At 46.8% G+C, this 20,031-nt stretch overlaps 1 protein-coding gene across 2 annotated transcripts; it reads right to left on the reverse strand.

The window, feature by feature from the left end:
- Positions 1 to 706: 706 nt before the first annotated feature.
- LOC113020173 (calpain-15-like) lies at positions 707 to 18,925 on the reverse strand. Of its 2 annotated transcripts, none has more exons than XM_026163921.1 (13): positions 18,461 to 18,925; positions 16,403 to 16,590; positions 9,126 to 10,176; positions 8,636 to 8,844; positions 8,345 to 8,528; positions 7,068 to 7,291; positions 6,849 to 6,974; positions 4,829 to 4,981; positions 4,349 to 4,510; positions 3,999 to 4,219; positions 3,121 to 3,266; positions 2,695 to 2,873; positions 707 to 2,405 (listed from the first exon to the last, which is right to left on the reverse strand). In XM_026163921.1, the coding sequence occupies exons 2-13, from the start codon at positions 16,561 to 16,563 to the stop codon at positions 2,273 to 2,275; spliced, it is 2,949 nt and encodes a 982-aa protein (XP_026019706.1). In that variant the 5' UTR covers positions 16,564 to 16,590; positions 18,461 to 18,925; the 3' UTR covers positions 707 to 2,272. The 2 variants fall into 2 exon arrangements, with proteins under 2 accessions (XP_026019706.1, XP_026019704.1); XM_026163919.1 differs by having other exon boundaries at positions 707 to 2,409.
- Between the last annotated feature and the right edge of the window lie 1,106 nt (positions 18,926 to 20,031).

The following is a 20,031-nucleotide window of genomic DNA, read 5'->3' on the forward strand; positions in this document are numbered from 1 at the left end:
CCCTGCTATCAGAGAAGAGAAGCTGCAGATAAAGAGCTCGACTTGTTTTTCTGAAGCATAAAGACAGCTTTCAAACATTTGCATAGTTTTTATTCTGTCAACACGATGGTAGTTTTAAATCCACGAGAATAAAACTGTTTCCTACACGTCCTTCAAAATAAAAGAGACTCCAGCATACAGTTGATAAAGTGCTAATGCTTCACACAGCAGCTCTGCGCTGTGACTCTAAAACACAACATTCAAACATCACGCGGACACCACGTCATCTCCACGGCTGCCCTCCAATCACGTGTCAGTGGTTGCAGCAAAGACAGCATGGACCTGAACATGCTCTGATGTGACGGATAAAGTGCATCATGTGATTTCTGCTCTAAATGTGGTGTTTGGGGGGGGGGTGCGGCTCCGGGTTCACTTCTCTGCGGCTCCCAAGGCAGAAGTCAAAGTGTTAACAGACACCTGGGCTGGGAGACACCTGCAGGTCCAGCTCATCCAATCAGAGTTGGGCAAAAAAACCCAAAAAAACCCCCAAAAAAACGTGTTACTTTAGACTAAATTCAAAATTTAATTTAAACTCTGTGCAACTATGAGGTCAGAGCAGATGAAACTGGTTCTGCTGGACGTTTCTTCCTGCTAAAAGGGAGTTTTTCCTTCCCACTGTCGCCAAAGTCCTTGCTCATCTGATTGTTGGGGTTTTCTCTGTATTATTGTAGAGTCTCTACCTTACAATACAAATACCTGGGGTGGCTGTTGTTGTTTGGTGTTATGTAGATAAAATTGAAACCAAATTTCTGACTTTCACTTTCAGATGTTAGGCAGGATTCACACGGAGGTGTTTCGAGCTTCACCTGGTGTCAGCCAATCAAGTCATGCTTATACAAATACTCCAGTGCTGCCACTAGCCAATGAAATCACAATATGGAAATCCTGAGGGAGTAGCATCAAAATGTTGGAGTCAAAGCAGAGAGCAATCAGGAGCTCCACCTTCAAGTGTTGGAGCAGGTGTGAATCCCGCCTTACAGGTGAACATTCACAGGTTGATCATGACCGCTTGCTCACAAACGTAGTGTCAGTTTGTAGTGATAAAAAGGGAAGGTATTAAATAGCATTTCACACTGAGACGATTTCCTGCAATAATCCAGAAGAAGAAGAAGAAAAGGTTACAGCGTGCTTTTATGTTGAAGGAGCTGAGACGGCACTAACTTCCAGACTGGCTTAAAAGAAGAAGCTTCATCCCTGCAGACGGGAAACTGGCTCTCATGCAGCTTCTCCCTTTGCTACAGGAACAGCACAGCTCACAGACACTAAGTGCTGCCCCTCTGCAGGCTTACAGAAGCTGGCCAATGAGAAACAAAACGGCTGTAAAGGCAGTAGGGCCTTGAAGGGACAGAAACTCAAACGGCTGCACGAAGAGTCAGCAGCAGATAAAGAAGGTCCGAGATTAAAACTATGGAGGCAGAAATGAGCAGGAGACATTTAAAGATCTGTGAAGAGACAAATGCTTCAACCTCTGAAATAATAACACAGATCGATCGGACAGGCTACAGAAACTCCCACTGAAGTCAGGAGGTACACCTGCTCCTCAGGCCTGTGGTTCATCCCTGGCTGCTCCAGATGTGAAGTTACGTAAATATTTAAAACTAAAGAATAAAAAAACAAGTGTGTGGATGAATGATTGCAATTAGTCTGTAGAGTAAAGAGTAAATACTGATCCTTTTACCAAATGTGAACCAGCCAATGGGAGGGCTGCTTCCATTTCAAACCAACAGATGGGATTAACAGCAACATGATGTCTGAACCTTTGGAACATCTGTTCCACATCTGTAAGAAAGAGAAACCGAATTATTGAGCTCGTCCGCGCTCTGACGAGCCGTCACGTCGCTGTGTGACGCGTCGCCATCTCTGTTCGTGTCATCCAATCAGACGTGGCGTGTTATTCTGGTGATGACAGATGATGTGTGAACTCTGGTCCTTAAACAGTTCGTAGAAAATGAATTTCATCTTAATTAAATTCAGTTTAAAGTAATCTCAGACTGGTTTAAACTTAGATTTAAGGAGAATTAAAGTGTTTTCTGATGTTAACCCTGTTTTCTTTCAGCCTCACTTTGATAACTTCTGCCGATGAGGAGCTCTGACTCTAACAGACTCGGTGTCCGTGGGAAATAACCCTGTTCTCTATCAAGGCAGCGGTCCGATGAGTTCCTGTGTCCATCGAGATGCTTCCTCCCGGCTCGTCATAGCGGCCGAGGCCGGTGCAGACCTGCGGTCTCGGGGCTCAGAGCCGGACTGTGCGTCGCCTTCGAGGGGCTCCAGTTCCCCAGAGAGGCCTGGACGGCCTTCCGGTGAGCCAGTCTGTGCGTGATGGAGAACCCAGCGTTCCCCTCCAGCTGAGACAAAACCACAAGCACCTGTCTGAGAGACAAACACAGGCCAAGTCACAGGTGTACAAACATGCTCCGCCCCTTTAATTTCTCAGAGCGAGGAAATTAAATATTAACACATAATTGAGTTGTGACTATTTCCCGATAGAGTCAGATCCACAGGTTTGTGGACGGTGGCACGTGTCTCGGTGCGTCCCACTACAAACAGGTCTCAGCTGGGATTTAAGTGTGTATGAAGTACAGCGGCGTTTTGAAAGTTGCGCTGAAATGTCGCGGCGTTCCCGGGTGGGAGCGTGAGGCTCGGCGTGCGGCGCACCTGTGCAGAGGAGGGATGCTGTCGATGGTCTTCAGGCTGCTGCGCGTCGACACCACGTTGAAGCTGTCGCTGCAGTCGCAGGACACGTGCAGGTGATGCCTCGGGTGCCTGTTCTCCACCATGACGATAAGCCCCGCCCAGCCGTGGGTCAGGTAGTAACAGGTCATCCCCTCCCGACCCTGACACACAACAGTGATTCTCCATTACAGGTCAAAGTTTGAAGCAATGAAAGAGACTTCCTGTTAATGTCAGGGTGGATGTTGTTTAATGATGAATGAAGTCGATTTGAAATCGTTAGCGATGAAATGAAGACGAGAGATTTAAGAGCTCATAAATACTGAATGAACTACACACATCTGAATGAGTTTCAGTCTTTGAGGACGTCAGAGGTGACAAACATGTTTCAAAGCTCTCAGATTCTCTCACCTCGTGCCGCTCGCCTTTGGTTTCTGCCAGCTGGATGATGGCGTCGGCGATGGTGGTGCTGGAGGCCGTCACTTGCTCCACCATCACCAGTCTGGAGCTGTAGACCGCCAGCACGTAGCCAGGCGCCTCCGACCTGCCGCAGCTCACTGAAACAGCACAACAGCGGCTCACTGATGACGGTGTAACGCCTGCTGCGACGCTTCAGGTACACCTGAGTCAGTTTCCCCCTGAGTCAGTTTCCCCCTGAGTCAGTTTCCCCTTGAGTCAGTTTCCCCCTGAGTCAGTTTCCCCCTGAGTCAGTTTCCCCTTGAGTCAGTTTCCCCCTGAGTCAGTTTCCCCTTGAGTCAGTTTCCCCCTGAGTCAGTTTCCCCTTGAGTCAGTTTCCCCCTGAGTCGGTTTCCCTCTGAGTCAGTTTCCCCCTGACCTCTTTTGAACTCTTTAATGAGTTCATGCAGCATTTACATGGAGCTGGATGCTCTGCACTGAGGGGCTAAAATTCAGCCTTTTCTTGCATTTTGAGTCTTAATGACCTGATGAGTGCAGGAGCCATCGCCACAAAACTTTCAGGGCTGGAAAACAGATTTAAGCTCTGCAACGAAACCAACTTCACGTCCACTCCACGGTGCAGTCTGCTTTTTGTTCAGCAGCCGAACCCCAGAACTTTAAAAAGTGCATTCTGGGTAAACTTTCAGGGCTTTAACCAGCATGTGGGGGATATGTGTCTGCTCAGAACCAGTTGAAGCTCCATTTAAACTACATTTTCTACCAGGATCATCTTCCAGCTCCGACTCCTTTGGAGTAAAAACACTTTTTAAAGAAGACACATTTTGGCTGCAAAATATAGAATCATCATGGAGATTGAGTGCTCGTGTTCTTACCTCCGCCCTCGGTGATGCAGCTGTGCCAGTGGTTAAAGGCGCAGCAGAGGACGGCATACTCGCCCGGCTCCAGCATGACATCGCAGCCCACGAACCTCCTCACCGAGCGGCGGCTGTGAGCCAGCAGGCGGCCCAGCGTCAGCGTGCCGGCGCTGTCGTAGGCGACCCGAAACACCAGCACGCACAGATCCAGCAGGTGGCTCTCTGCCGTGTCCCAGCGCCTGAAACACGGCTCTTTTATTTCACCATCTTTACTTCATCGCTGACGTTTATTTATCTTTACTATCACCTCTGTGGTGCTCAGGTGACAGCGGTGACGTTACGAAAAGCCGCACAGGTGCGCGTCCTACCTGCTGCCCTGCTGGAATAAAGCCAGCTCCATGGCCGTCCTCTCCAGCACCGTGATCGACACCACCGACACGGGGACGTCGGCGGCTCGGGGGAAAACGCCGGGGACTCGAACCTCCTGCCAGTCTGAGTGGATCTTACAGATGTCCACGGAGTCAAAGTACCTGACAGGAGAGAACAGCGAGTCTGTTTTTGTTCAGCGTTTTGATGCTTTTCTTTACTCTGCAGGTCACCAGAGAGCCTTTAGCAAGAGAGTTAGGACGACTTTACAGTCACAGATTACACAAAGCAACGCACAAGAGGGCAGAGAGAGCAGGCGGGGTGGATGTTAATGAACACTTTATATTCTGTCATTTGTCATAAATGAACTCTTTGTTTTTCCCACTTTACATCTGAGTAAAGTTTTCTTCTGTTTTTAGGTCTTCCTGCTCAGACCGGGAATAAAACTAACGCAGACATCAAAAACACGCTGCTGCCGTCACCTGGTGAAATCCCAGAAGTCCATCCAGAACAGGCCGTCCTCGGCTCGCTGGGCGCACAGCTCCCTCTTCAGCTGCGGAGGCCAGTCTGACCAGTCGTCCGCCCAGGCTCCGGTCCAGGAGAAGCGACCCCACGGGTTCCTCAGCTGCAGTAACCTGACACACACAATGGGATTAACAGGCTCGCTAGCTTAAAGTCAGATTTGGCGAGCCTTTATAACCTGGCTATATCACCATGGTAACTGGTGCTGAACATGTGACCTGGTCTGGAGCAGGTTATGCGGTTTAAAACCAGCTGGAAGTGCCAGATTGCACTGATTCCTCCACCTGGTTTCTTCCTGTTAAAAGGGAGTTTTTCCTTCCCACTGTCACCGAGTGCTGGCTCACAGGGGGTCATAGGATTGTTGGGTCTACCTTACAATATAAAGCGCTTTGAAGAGGACTGTTGTTGTAATTTGGCGCCGTATGAATAAAATTGAATTGAACAGATTTAGTGTGTATGCAGCTCCTCGCTTAATAAAAGCTTAAAGATGCGTGAACATTTAGGAACAGCCTGCTCTTCATCACTGCTTCGTGCACACGGTCAGAGGCGGTTCTAAATTTTTCGAGGAGTACGACGAAGAAGATGCTGATGACTCACAGTGATGTGCGGTATGTGTTTCACGTCTTCTAAATGTTCACGCTGCTGGGTTAATGAGATGGGTCTGACGCCCACGGAGACATCGCAGAGCTGTTCTTTCAAACTTTTTCAAGCGTCTGCAGACTCCACCTCCAACCCCACTGACAGAAAAACATCCGTTTGTGAGTAATCAGCCTCCCGTTCCCTCCAGGGTTTCTCTTGCAGTTCGACTCCTGCCACCTCCTCCTGCGGATCCTCCTCCCTGTAGCTCGCAGCAGTCGCCGCTGTAGGTTTGAGGAAACATCCCGTATGCGTGTGAATGATGAAGCGGTTAATGGAGTGACGCTGAGAGGAACATTTGTTCTCTGAATGTGTCCTTAAGGCAGCGCTCGTCTGCAGACCTGCTGCATTTATACTGTGGGAGTTTTGATGGATGATAAGAGCAGAGCCTCCGGGCTCAGGCTTGGAGAAAACACCCCCGCCTGTCCCACGCAGGAGCAAGTCACTCTGACTGATGCAGGCACACGACTGCAGACATCGAGTCTCTGCTGTTTGTGCAGTTCGTCTCTGCTGCTCTTATTTGTGTCTGTTCAGGATGGATGTGCGCTCGTGTGTGTGGTCAGGTTTCACGTCGTGTGGCCGGGTGTTCGACTCCCTGCTGCACTTTGTTCTGCGCTCAGTTTGCTTTGCGTCTCCTTTTCGGTCTTGTGGCGTCTCTTTGGTCGACTTTGTAACTGTTAACTTCAAGCAGAGACTCAGAGAGTGATGTCATCAGCGGGTCTGTCTGACCGTCAGTGTTTTGGACACAGAATGACTGTATGTGGACGAGAGGGTGGAGCTGAGTAGGCGGGGCTTCTTTGATTTGTGGTGAATTTTTCTGCATTAATTTATGTTTGAAACGTTGTTTATGGAAAAACTCCAAAACCAGGCACCAGGTTTCCAACACCATATATGGAAGGAAGTCTTTCCAGTTTTTACTGAGGGGGACAAACGCCCATCCACCTGTCCGTCAAAGAAGCCACACCCCTATTAACGCTAAACTCAGCTTTAATCCAATTCAAACAGGTGAGTTATAGATATTTTATCATTCAATCAGTTTGAGCATCAGGCTGTAAACTATGGCTCTCTGCTGGAGGATCTGCAGGTTTCTCAGCTTCTGTGTTCATGTTTTTTAAACCTGCTCTTAACTTTTACCTGTTACTCTTATTATTGTGCATATTTCCAGTTTCTCTGGGTTTTTTTTTTTTTTTTGGGTTTTTTTTAAATATATCTCTTATTTGTTGTACAGTGTCCTTGGGTGCTCTGAAAGGCGCTATTTTTAAATAAAATGTATTATTATTATTTTTACTAAACTATAATGAGATAACGAGAACGGTAACCAACGGAGCGACCTCGAAGCCTCACCTGTGGCCGTCAACGTCCCGCACATCGAGCACAGAGTACGCGTGTCGCGGACGTAAACCTAGAGACTCGTACTCCGCGTCGTCCACCTTCATGTTACCTCCACCGCAGGACGCCCCCATCAGGAACCTAACAGCAGCACGAACAGAGGCGGGGTTAACCGAGCTTAAAGAAACAGCTCCGTCCTCTCAGAGCGCTTCAACCTTCCCACAAACGTCTCACCCGGCCTCTTTGGAGCTCAGCATCTTGGCCCAGATCAGGTCCGTGTCGATGGGCTCCTCTTTGGGGTTGGTGGCACTGACCTGAAGGGCCAGCGACTCGCAGGGGGCCCCGGTCAGGGTGGAGAGGCCCTCGATGGCGCGGCCGGCTTGCAAAGCAAAGTAGGAACCGTGGAGCTTGGCCAGAGCCTTTTCAATCAGAGCCACCCACAGCTGCTTCCTCTGGGCCTGGGGAGGATGGAGAGGATCAAAGCTTGAACATGATGACGAGAAGAGGAAGTGCACATATGTGCTCACAGCTAATCAGAGAACCCGAAGCCTGTTCCTGATCCTGATCTCATCATTACTGACAAAAGCAGGCTAACAGGACCTGAGAGTGGACACGTCAGGACTTCCATTAGAAACCTCCAAATTCTAAGATGCATTAAAGTATTAAAGTAATCCAGGGATAGTTTTCTTCACCTACTCCAAGAGATAAAACATCTGTTAGCTAACTGCTGCTCATTTGATGCCTGAACTCAAAATGCCGTGAAGTACGGTGTGGTGGACAGAAATTATTTTACTGCAGTCGAAACCTGTAAAAAATCTAAAGGATATTCTTCCACAGATAAAACATCCGAACTCAGGCAGTAATAAAACGCTGCCCTCTGGTGGTGAAGCAGAATTCTGCAGCGGGCAATCACACAAAGTGCCTTTAAACAGAAATGCCTCAGATATGGAGGAATACCCATGATGCTACAGGAATCGCCTCTTCTTTTAATGTGTAATTCACTGTGTAAGGTGTAATTCAGGCCACTGGGTGGCGCCGCAGAGTACAAAGGAAGAAGAGGATAACTTAAAGATGGGAGTCTTGTTTAGCCTCCCTGTGCTCCAAGCAGGTACAGAGGATGGCTCTACCAATCTTTAAAAATGGTTCCCATCCTCTAAGAGGTGAATTTCAGCTTCTTTCCTCAGGACGGAGGCTTCTATTTCCGAGATGCAGGACAAAGCGTTAGAAAAATAGCTTTGTCCCCGTTGCTGTCACTGAATTAAATAAGAACTGTTTTTGTTTTTGATTCGAGATATTAAATTACTATATATGTGCTACAGTGAGGTTTATATCTTTATTAGGTATGTGTGTTTTTTTTGAAGGGATGCCAAATGCTGTCATTTTTCTGTAGAGCAAATTTACCTTGCTTTTGGGTATAAATAAAGTTACCTTGAAAAACTCTGGACTTTTCCCCGTGTTTTGAGCTGAGACCTTTTTCCAACACCAACCACACATCACGTGAACAATTTCACCTGAGAGAAGAGGAGGTGGCCGCTCTCGTCGCACGGCAGCATGTCGTCCACCAGCACTGTCGTCCACGAGCCGTCTTTGCACAGACGCACCTGATAGGCTCCCTCTGCGCACAGCGAGCGGGTCACCATCACCTTCTCCACCAGCTCCGGCCGCTCCGCCAGAACAGCCAAGGCGCTCAGGAACCTGCTCCCCGAACACAGCCTTCCTTTAATGTGCTTAAACAATCATCCAGAAATAAATCCTGGGAATAATAATCAATAATAAACTCTGTGACAGCATAATCAGCTCACCAGCAGTTACCCAGAAGCCCCTGCAGGATGTCGGACGGACGCAGCGTGCGGAAAACGGTCCACTTCACGCCGCGGTCTCTGAAGGCGGCGCAGCTGATTTCCTGTGGACGAAGCCACTTCTTGACCCGATGCTGGACGCTGTCGTCCAACGGGAAGCCGACGGACTTTGGACCAGGAGGGAAACTGTCGTCCACAAACGTCACCGCGTTCTGGGAGAAGAAGAAGACGATGATGCAATGAGATGTGCACGCCTGACACGCCCACTCCTCCATCTGCTGTTTAACCTGTTTAATTTTTCTCGTTAATGTCGGAGGTTCTGATGCAGATCCAGAGCTGAACACAGCGAAGTTCAGGCTGCTCTGCACTCTGGGTGGAGGTCGTTTTGGCTCTGAGGAAGACTGTCAGTCCACCTCCATGATAGTGAAGTAACATCAGCATAAACTCTTGTTTCTACCTTAAATTTAAAGGTGGGTGTGTGCTTTAAACGCACCTCTCTGCAGAAGCTGACGATGTTCTCCCACAGCTCTTTGGCCGTGCCCTCGTCACTCTGCCGCAGCGCCTCCACCAGCCGGCTCTCCTTCCTCCTTGGGAACAATTCTGCTTTTAGCTGCTGAGGGGTGTGGCAGGCCTGGCAGTGTTTGGACTCCAGCCGGTTTATGAGTGTGCACGCCGGACACGCCCACTCCTCCATCCTGTTCACAGCGAGCGAGAATGACATGGAGGCGTCTGATGCAGGTGACAACGGGGACATCTCTTCTTTAAGGATGCTGAGTCTCCTGCCGGCCAGCAGCTCCGGCTGGGTGGAGGGATGGGACACAGCGAGGATGGAGGGAGAAGACGTGCTCTGAGCCTGGCTGAGGCCAACATCTGGAGGGGGCACCTCTCTGCGGCTGCAGGGCACTGGATTGTTGTGGCCAGCAGGGGGCGCAGTCAGCACGGAGGAGGTGTTCGGATGCAAAGCTTCTGCATGTAAACTCTCCCCTCGGGTGGAAATTGATAGCGAGAGCGCCGCCGCTGCAGGTTCGGCCCGCCGTGCTCCATGATCCTCGCAGACGTCGGGCACGAGGAGCGCCTCGGCCGGGATCTGAGGGAGGGACAGTTTGCGGGGTCCACCGCAGGCCGAACAGGACATAGAGGTGGGCGTGTTCTGCAGCGTGCACCTCGAGCACTCCCATGCCAGGCTGCTTTTGTCGGCGTCTCCGGGCTGCTTCCTGCTCTGGGGTCGGCACGTCTCCGTCCAGGACATCCTGAGGGGGCCGGAGCAGCTGCTGGAGCGCTGAGGCCGGGGCTGGGCTTCCGCGGACGCCCTGGCATAGCCGCAGAGGTTGCAGGCCAGGCTGTCAGGGGAGTTCGCCAGTGTGCAGCGTGGGCACGCCCAACCGTCGTCCTCTCTGCTTGCTCCGGGCCACATCCACCGGGCATCGGGTCCCTGCCGAGGAGCTTCACAGATGGAGCAGCGGGGGGCACCGGCGGCGTTGAGGAAAGTGCAGCAGCCGCACGCCCACTGACTCCTCTGGATGGGCATCGATCCAGAGGAGAAACTACAGAGAGAAACAGAGTCATGTGATCAAACGGGAGGACATTAACATCAGAACCTGACCGATGTAAGATTATTGAGACCGATATCGATATCAAAATCCATTTATGATGATTTACCAATATAGTATAAAAATTTAGCTAAAAAATAATCGTGTTTCATTGCTACAACAAGTCATGAATTACTTGTTGACTCCTTTTTTGAGGCATTCTAAACAAAAAAGTTGCAGAGCGCCCTCTGGTGGACAAACTATGCAACATCAACACTAATAAGACGTTTGAAGAGTGTTTCTATTGTCTCTTCTTTACTCTTATTTATCAGCCGTTACAAATGCAGATTTATTATATCGGCAAAAAGCTAATATCGATCAACATATGAGTCGGACTAATATATATTAATATATATTATTCCTACAAATAAAATCCATCAGCAAACACCAGTTGTTAAAAATAGATATTGGTCAAAGCGTCTCCTGGGTGGATGATGTTTCGTCATCTTTGGGTCCTCATCCTCTCCAGCTTTTTTCAGCAGTATTCATATGCAGCGTGTCTTTAACTGACAATACAATGTGTTGTAAGAAAAAAAAGAAGCATAATTGCACCCAAAAAAATCCGCGAAACAGCGAGGCCGCGAAAGGTGAACCGCATTATATCGAGGGAACACTGTATAACAATTTACTTATTTATTTCCTTATATTTAGTTAAGTTTAGTTTAATTTTAAATATTAATCTTTGCACTCCCTGCCCTCCATATTGGATTATTTTGAATCTAGAGATCAAGAATTAAATGAACAGCTTGAAATAAGCAGAGTAGCTGATCAGTCTCAGACATTTTCTTCATTGAGATAAGAATGATGTCTGGAAATGTTAGATAAACTTTGCCGTGTTTTTCATGACACTGGTGAAAATTTCCACCGTGAGTATCTGCTAAAAGCAAACCACAGCCACATCGAGCTTCAGTGTGTTTATCTGTGAAAGCCCGAGAGACGAAAATGGAAGAAAAATCCTGAAAATATGAGAAGAAATCCAAATATAAACGAGTGAGTGAATAACAGTTTCCTTTGCTGTGCTGGAGGGAAAATATTAAAATGCACGAATATGCAAATGAAACAACAAAATCTGCTCTTCCACTTTTGCCTCCCTGACGCCGGCTTCATCGCGAGCAGGCTGCTCAGCGTCTTTGTGAATATAGAATAAAAACACGGTTCTAATCTCAGATTCATGCTCGGCTGTAAAGCAGACCCAGATAATCTGCACCCTGGTGTCCAGGGAGGAACGAGACCTCGGGAGCCAGCGTCACAGCCGTGTTCAGGCTGGCCCACATTTTCTGGCTGCACTTTTCTAAGTAGTTTGGCATGAAGCCTGAAACTTCCAGCACAGCTGACCTGAAGGATTTACTGCAGAACAAGCTGTCTGTGAGAGGCAGGTGACGGCTGCTGCACGCCGCGCTCGGGACAAAACACACTTTTAATCAACAACCGGCCTTCGTGAGAACCTCTGCTGTTTGTGTGCTTGAGAAACAAGCTGCTCGTTACCCACGCAGAAGGCTGTGCAATACAGAAAACCCCGAGTTATTTTTACTGACAAGATATAAACATGAGAACTTTCTAAGGTCATAAAAGTTGGAGGTGCTCATTTTCTGCAGATCCCCTGTGCGTTCATCGGCCCATATTTCCATGCAGATAAATGCTGTATGCTCATTCATTCAACTCAATTTAAACCAAATCAGATGGAAGTAGTCCCAAAACAGCTGCTGCACAAAGTGACGGATGGATCCAATTTCCTGGAAATGTTTCTCATAATCCGGACACAATGAGAGCCTTTTAGCTGCAAATTACAGCGGCTGAAAAAGGAACCGATGCAGGGAAACGGCCTGCAACCTGTGAAGGCTGCAGTTCCACTGACGTCCACTGGGGACTCCAGAAGTGAGTCACCCACTCAGGTTTTGAGAAGTTTTGTTGGATGTAATCAAATGAACGGCCCGGAGAGCTGTCAGCAACCACCCTCGATGCCAGCACACTGCTGCGGCTGTAGTTGGAACTCGTCTGCAAACAGCCTCCTGCTGCTCTTTGAGCTGCACTGAACAGCTAACTGCGAGTCACTTGGCTAGCAGTTAGCAAATATTTGCAGACAAATGCGAAAAACTACCGTAACCATGACAACCAAAGCAATCAACACAAAGCTTTTGGTGCAGCATCTTCTCATGACATTGTTTGAGAAACGCTAAAACTTTGCATCAGGAATAAAAATGTTTACAGCCAGAAACACAAACTGATTGGTCTCTGTCCATCATTTCCTCCTTCATAACACCTGATTTTATAACTCACCTGTTTCAACTGTATTAAGGCTTAAAGTTTATACTGTTAGGGGCGTGGCCTCTGTGACTGACAGGTGGATGGTGACCAGTGTTAGGAAGGTTACTTTTCAAATGTATCCCACTACAGATTACAGATTACATGCCCCAAAATGTAGTTTGTAACGTATTCAGAATACGTTACTCAATGAGAGTAACGTATTCTGAATACTTTGGATTACTTAATATATTATCATGCTGTTTACAACTACATGAATGAGCTATTGCTGTGATTTATTACTATTACTGACGGTTAAGGTTTAAATCTTAATATAAATGAGTAACAGTAGGTGGACATTAGGTAAGGCTGCACTTTTTGCAGCGATCTCGTGTAGAAAACTATTCAGCGCGTATATAAAACAGGTCCGCGGCTCCGAACCGTAGTAAAGGACCTCTGGCTGATACGTCGGGCTCGTGTCGGCTCGTAGCTGAAAACTAGTTTTACTTGGTTGTCTGGGTCGACTTTGCTAGCAGAGACAGAGAGAGACGTTGAAAGGCTGCTGCAACGGAGCTTATTGTTTCAGAGGAAAACAGGAACACAGTGTACAGTCGAGTCTTAACAGCTTACTTACAACTGGGCTCGTCAGGCTCTCTGTTTGGCTGCAGTGGTTATTATTATATTTACATGCTTCCAGCTCCCGTTTCTGCTCGGTGACAGCTCCTACTTTTCCTTTTTCTCCCTCCTCGCGCTCACAGACACATAACGGGTATGGCAGTCCATTCTCCCTGCAGCACGGACTACACTGCCCATCAGGCTGCGTGCTTTAGGGCGATGCATGTAACACTCTGCTATTGCCTTCATATTAAATCATTTTTTGAATAATAATTAAAAAAATATTTAAATAAATATTTTTTCTGGGCTTGTCAGAATAAATATTTTTTCACATCATTATGCGGCTGCAAGTAGAGGTGACGTGGGCCGTGAGACTGAGACACAGACATTAGAGCCTCTTAATGCGTGTTTGTTTGGGTTTCCACCGGCGTGGAATCACCAAAATAGAGAGGACACAGCCGAACATATGAAACAGGAAAAGACCGCCATGTAATCCATTTATTTAAACAAAGTAACTGTATTCTGAATACCACCTTTTTCAACTGTAACAGAATACAGTTATTTTAAATACGTAATGCTGGTACATGTACTCCGTTACTCCCCGACACTGATGGTGACACAGGCGGCTGTAGCTGCTAGCTGTCTGCTAGCTTCACCTGAACTGGACGTGTTTGTGCTGTTGGAGCCTTTTTAATGACATCGTATGTCTGCTGTGGGGTTACTGTAGTAACAGAAGGCGGAGCTGCAGATATGATGAAATTCTGCAGCAGTCTAACTTCTGCTCTTCACTTCTATTTAATTTAATTTTTACTTCTCTTATTGACTTTATTTTGGCGCCTTATCAACTCCTGTACTCTGCTATTGATCTTAAATAATTTCATTTCATTTTTCTTAAATGATTTAAGAAAACTGATTTCATTTCATTCAATAAGGAGGAGAAACACTGAAGGTGCAGGCAGCTCTAAACCTGAATCAGATTGTTTTGTGGATCATGGAACAACCTGCTGAGATCTGGACTTCCTGCAGCTCTAAGGAGGCGATTCCTCGGAGAACCCTGGAACTTCTTCTGTTCTGCTGTGTGTGTTTCCAGATGCCACGGCCGGCCTCTTTTCCTTCTCCTCCACATCTATGAAAGGTATTTTGATCTCTGTGCATCAGACGGGGAGTGCAGTGGCCTGCTGAGCTGAATTCCCAGCGGAAAGCTTGAGTGGGCTTCTTCAGACCAGCTCTTCCACCGGGGATTTCCCCATCAGCGCTCCGTTTCCTGTCAGCGAGTAACTCGACTCCCGGCCGAGGCTCCCGAAGGCTAAGATGACTCACAGTGAGCCGAGCGCCGGTGGTTTATTTGACATAAATGCAGTAATAATTAATAAGGAAGGCTGCGGTTTGATTCATATCGAACGATTCATGAAATATTCACGGTGACGTCTGAACGACGGACATAGATTCAGCCTTACTATAGTCGCTCATTAACAAAAGCAGCTGGGAGAGCTGTGGTGGTGCTGGATCCAGCTGTTCTGGTCACGGCGGGTTTGAAGATGTTTTTCTCCTTTGTTCTCGTCTCCTGTGCTTCTCTGTTTGTTGTGTGTTTCCTGAAGCTGTGTGTCGGTGCTTGTGTACGTACTCTCAGTGTCTGGATGGTATGAGTGTGTTTATTGCATGTGCTGCAGGAGAAGCTGGATAATTTAGCGGGGAGAAAATAGACCTCAGTGAGCGGGAATCAATCAATCTCAGAGGATAAAACAATTTAGGATTCACGTTTTAGCCCCCACACATGCAGCAATGATCCAGCTGAACTCAAATAACATGACTTCATTTTTTCTCGGTTCCTAATTAAACAGTAATCAGCTTTTAGCGTTCTGCTAATCTGTGCTGATTGGTCGGTTAACGATTCAGGATGGTGCCCGCTGCAGCTAAAGCCCAGCAGAAGCAGCTGACTGAGGTGGTTGGAGGTGACGCTACGAACTCTCTGCAGCCTCTTCGCTTCATGCCCCAAATCAAAGTGGAAGATGCCGTAAAGCAGCGTGTGGCATCTTACTACAGCAGAAACTTCTGAGAAATCTAAAAACTCAACTATTTCGAACTTCTTGAACTCTTCTATCAACAGCATGATGAAAATTTGCTAGGACAGAGATTGGTTTATTCTGGAGGAGCGTAAGAGCGCCCCCTGTGCAACAGGAAGTTCTTCAGTCTGGACTGCTGCACGCCTTTGATCTTAATGTTCATCTTCCAGAGTCCATCTCTGTGACATCGAAGCCTTGAGCTGAGCGTTTTATGGGTTTGACTCCCAACACAGACGATGCTTTGCCCATCTGTCCTATTCCCCTCGCGCCGCCTCGCGTCTCCGCTTTGCTTCCTGTGGTTTTCCTCCCTTGTTTTTGCTTCTTTGGATTCAAACTTCCAGATTGCATCCCAGACATTTCAACATTGTTGAAAGGTTTGGTGACTTTGAGGTCGAGATCAGAAATATACATCGTATAGTTCCAGCTGGTTAGTAATGATTGTGATCAGACGGCCACACAGCGTCAACTCTGTGGCCCGTTTCCTTTTTAAACCACTTAAACCTAAATTCTGTTTAACGTGTTTCTTTGGCGAGCATCTGAACACAGCATGTTAAACCCTGTGCTGGGAACTGACGGTTACCTCAGAAGGACAATTTTCACTTTTCTCAAGATCGATTTATCTTATTTTTCCCCAGAAACAATCAAATGATTCTTCTTCGGTCTGTAAAACTCAAATCTACAACTTTAGATTTGGCCCTATTTCCAACCTCGGGTCTGGACATCGAGTAAAGCTGATGGTTACTGAACACCTGGAGGATTACAGACATTGTTAGCAGGTCTGATAACCTTTAGCTCACCATCGGCCAGTTTAAAGGGCGGCACCTGCGCTCAGACTCTGGGCTTACAGCTCATATTCAGGGCTCTTCATGTTGGCTTTGCACTTTAACCCCCTAACCCTGCACCCCCAGCTGCAGGAACTAAATGCTTGTAAGAGACTAAATCTGCTCTGCTCATTAGCATGTGGTTAAAATGCAGCCTAGCAAAGATGCGTGTTTGCCGACAGCCTGGAGGATGAGAAGAGGTTAAATCTGCCTCTTCTGGTTTCTGCAGGTCTCTGTGGAGCTGCACAGCGCTGATTATCTGCAGCTCTGATTCCCAGCAAACCGGCAGGCACAAACAAACCTGCTCGCTGATAAAAAATCAGAGCAGAAGTGGGACCGCTGCAGAGGATATTACACTGCAGATATTACAAACTGAAAAAGAGCCACGGTCTCGTTCTCATCTCATCGTTACGTCTTTGCCACGCCTCCTTCGTGTCTCACCTGCGCTCCCTGTGCCGGCCCGGTCTGGGAAGCTGCCGAGGGAGGAATGTGCTTTGGCTGCTCCTCAGGCATCCCATGATGGGAGAGGGAGGCAGAGCTGCACCCCGGGGCGCCGCATCGTCCTCCGCCTCGTCAGTGAGGGAGGAGGAGGAGCTTCCCATGATGCCGCTGGCTCAGGTGGAAGTGCCCTGATGAAAGAGAGTGGGAGGCAGAGGGGGCATGAGCATGCACAGAGGACAGTAACACAAACACAGTGCTGCTGCGTTCACTGACTGTCTCGTCTCTGCTAATGTGCACGAGCTCCTCCACGTCTTCAGGCTTCTTCTTCCTTTGGTTTGCTGGGACTGAAGCGTTAACCCGGCCGAACACACTGCTGATGGGATTCTGTGCGTCACTTCTGACCAGTGTCACAAAACTTTAAGTGTCTCCATTCAGCTCATTCATCTTTTTATTGTTGGGTTTTACAGCAGCTTTGCATGAAACACAGAGCAAAATAATCCTTCTTTATCTCGCACCGCAGCCCTCGGTTCATCCTGTCTGAAAGGAGGCGCTTAAGCCCCTCCCCCTTTAAGACATCTTTATTCTGATTGGTTGTTCATCATTAAAAAAAAAGGTTTAAACAGCAGGTGGGTCAGAATATGTGCTCTCTATGACATCATACAGATCCAAGAGTAGAGAAAGCTGCGATAAACTGAGCGTTCAGAGCAGGCTGGAGTTCCTGTGCATACATTTTGGTTCTAAACTCTTTTCTGAGTGACTTCAGAAAGAAATTATATTTGCAAAGTCTGAATGACTCTGCAGCAGACTTAAAAGCCACGTTTGATTGATGCAGATCCATCCTTATAAACCTAATCATTCACCACTTCCACCATTAAGAGAAAGATTATCCCAGAGAGAAAATCACATTTAGCTTCATTCACAAATAGCAACGAGTCATTAGCCTCCCTCCCTTACTTACTGAGCATAAGTGGACAGACGCCGGCTGAGCATGTAAAGGAGGGATGAAGTAATTACCGTTTCTTTGTTTTACTGTGAGGTTTTGGTCGCGCTGAAAATAAAAGATGGAAAAAGTGCTGAAGCTTTCTAATCGTGCATTATTTGTAACGGCCAGCAGGTGGCAGCTCCTCTTGTTGTAACGATGAGTTTGAATAAAGTTGTTGATTTATGACCTCAGTAAGCACGTCAGGCTGAGTTTGTGCTGGAAAGTTTAAGTACCTTTGCATGATTCACAGTTCTTCTGTTTGAAACAAGATTTAGCCCCACCCCTTTTAGGGCAACTGCAACATTTAAACAGGTGGTGGGTGGAGCTTTTGTCTGCTCTCTGACATCATGCAGATCCAAAAGTTCAAAAAACTCTGTGAAACTGGTTGTTTGGAGCCGTCTGAAGACTACGTTACGTACACTGATCTTATATATCCACGTATGATATTTATGATAAGATAAATGTGTAATACATGAAAAATTAAATAATGGGTGATGTTATGATTATTATTAACTATTAACAGATTTTTAAACTAAATCACTTTTATCCTCATACTTCAGTTTTAAACCAGAGGAGGATTATATGAAATGTTAATCAGCAGCTTCATCTTCATCAGACTCATCAGTGTGTCTCTGGCTCCAGCTGCTCCTGCTCGCTCCACAGTTGTGTCCTTGAACAAGGACTTCAGATACGATCAGGAGCTCCAGATCCAGATGCTCCTGATCGGAACGCTGACTGAGAGTCTGCTGCACGCTCTTCTACCAAAATCCTCCGATTTTATTCCCAGAAGAGAAAGCTTTGCTCTCAAACTGTCTCTCTCCTCCTTGGTGTTTATGACTAAATGATAAAGATACGCTCCGAGCGTTAAAGCCGCAGATGTCTGCTGTTAAATGAAGTGATCAGAGACAGTTTGCTGTGCCTCCCTCTGTCCCTCACTGCAGAGGCTTCCCTGCTGATACCTGAAGTTCACATGCAGACTTTAGGTAACCTGGTGTACCTGCAGTACAGCTGGTGGCTGGCTGAGAGACTGCAGGCATGAAAACAAAGAGCAGCCCGGAGGAGAGCTGCAGACTCACCGCGGAGAGGATGCCCGCTGCCGCCGCTGCTGCACCTAGGAGGACACGGATCTGTGGCTGCCAGCTGCCGGAGACCTCCATGCATCCTCTGTCATTCACACAGCGATGTGCACAGTCACCATCGAGCTCCTCGCGGTCCCCACCGTCAAGCTGCGGGGAGGAAGAACCACTTCCTCTCCGCACCTTCAAAATAAAATCCCAATAAAGCAAGAAGAAGATTACTAAACCCCGAGAGGAGGCTGAACGTTTGCGTAGGAATCTGCGAAGGAAGCCACGTTAAGGCCTCATTCTACATGTCATCTGATTTATCACTGAACAGAAATGAACTGTACCTCAGTGCAATGACAAGAAAGATTCATCCTGGTTTCCGGGACCGCCCAGAACATTTCAGTGCCTGTGTCACCATCCACCTGTCAGTCGCAGCGGCCACGCCCCTAACAATGCAATCAGCTTGTATATCAGACTGTAAACGTAGTTCTGCTGTAAAGTTTTAACACTGGAGTCTATGGGGACTGACTCATTGCTGGAGCCTCTAGTGGACGTCAGAGAAACTGCAGGTTTGGTGCTTCACGTTACTGCTTGGTTATAACTCTCAGTAATCAGGAATTTATATGTTTTGTATATTTACAAGAAAAACATGCTGTTAAAAAATAATGGGATGAATGAATATTTTCTTTTTTCTGAGGTACAGCGTGTTAATATTATTATTTTTGCCCCTGTTACAACTCTTTTTCGTTCAGTGGAATATTACATTTGTGTCCTATAAAGTAAAAACAATATGTAAATGATCATTACTTGGAAAGACAGATTTTACTTGCAGTGCTTTAGTGGACCGTCTCCCTTCAAACTCTTTCTAATAAGCAAAAGTGACGTCACTGCACGCTTTAAGCGTCTGTGATCTGTCTGAGCTTTAAATGGGTTGATAGAAAAAATTTACTTGTGAGTCAGTTACTGAATGATAATGGTCAATTATTTTCTTATAAGGAATTTTTGTCTGTTTATGATTTTGCTGTCACTCCAAAAGAATACGCTGTAGTTTTTGATGCAATTCCAGATGGGGTGAGAAGGTTACTGGTGTCTGCTCCTAAAGGTAGAAATTGTGTTATTCCAGAACTAAATCCCACTAACATATACATCGGTAACATCTGTCCTTTATTGAGTGATAAAGCCACAAATCAATGTATTAGACAAATTATTCAAAGGGATATTGTTTCCAAACCTGCAGCTTTATTCTATTGGATATTTACAATGATATAAACTGGAAAAACACTTGGATTCTGTCAAGGAAATTTATTATCACTAATAAGGTCAGAGAAGTTACTCTTAAGTTGATCCATAGATGTTATCCGGTAAAGACATATCTGGTTAAATTTAAGAAAAATATTGATACTCTTTGTACTTTTTGCAGCAGTGCAGAGGAAACAATATGTCATGTACTTTGGGAATGCACGTATACACGTATGTTTTGTATTGATCTAAATAATTTTATAAACACCAAAATTGAAACTGAAGTTTCAACATATTCTATTTGGCCTCTCACATACCGATAAAATAAATCCAGGAAAAAAATA

Source organism: Astatotilapia calliptera, chromosome 4, assembly GCF_900246225.1.
Source record: "Astatotilapia calliptera chromosome 4, fAstCal1.2, whole genome shotgun sequence".
Taxonomy (NCBI): domain Eukaryota; kingdom Metazoa; phylum Chordata; class Actinopteri; order Cichliformes; family Cichlidae; genus Astatotilapia; species Astatotilapia calliptera.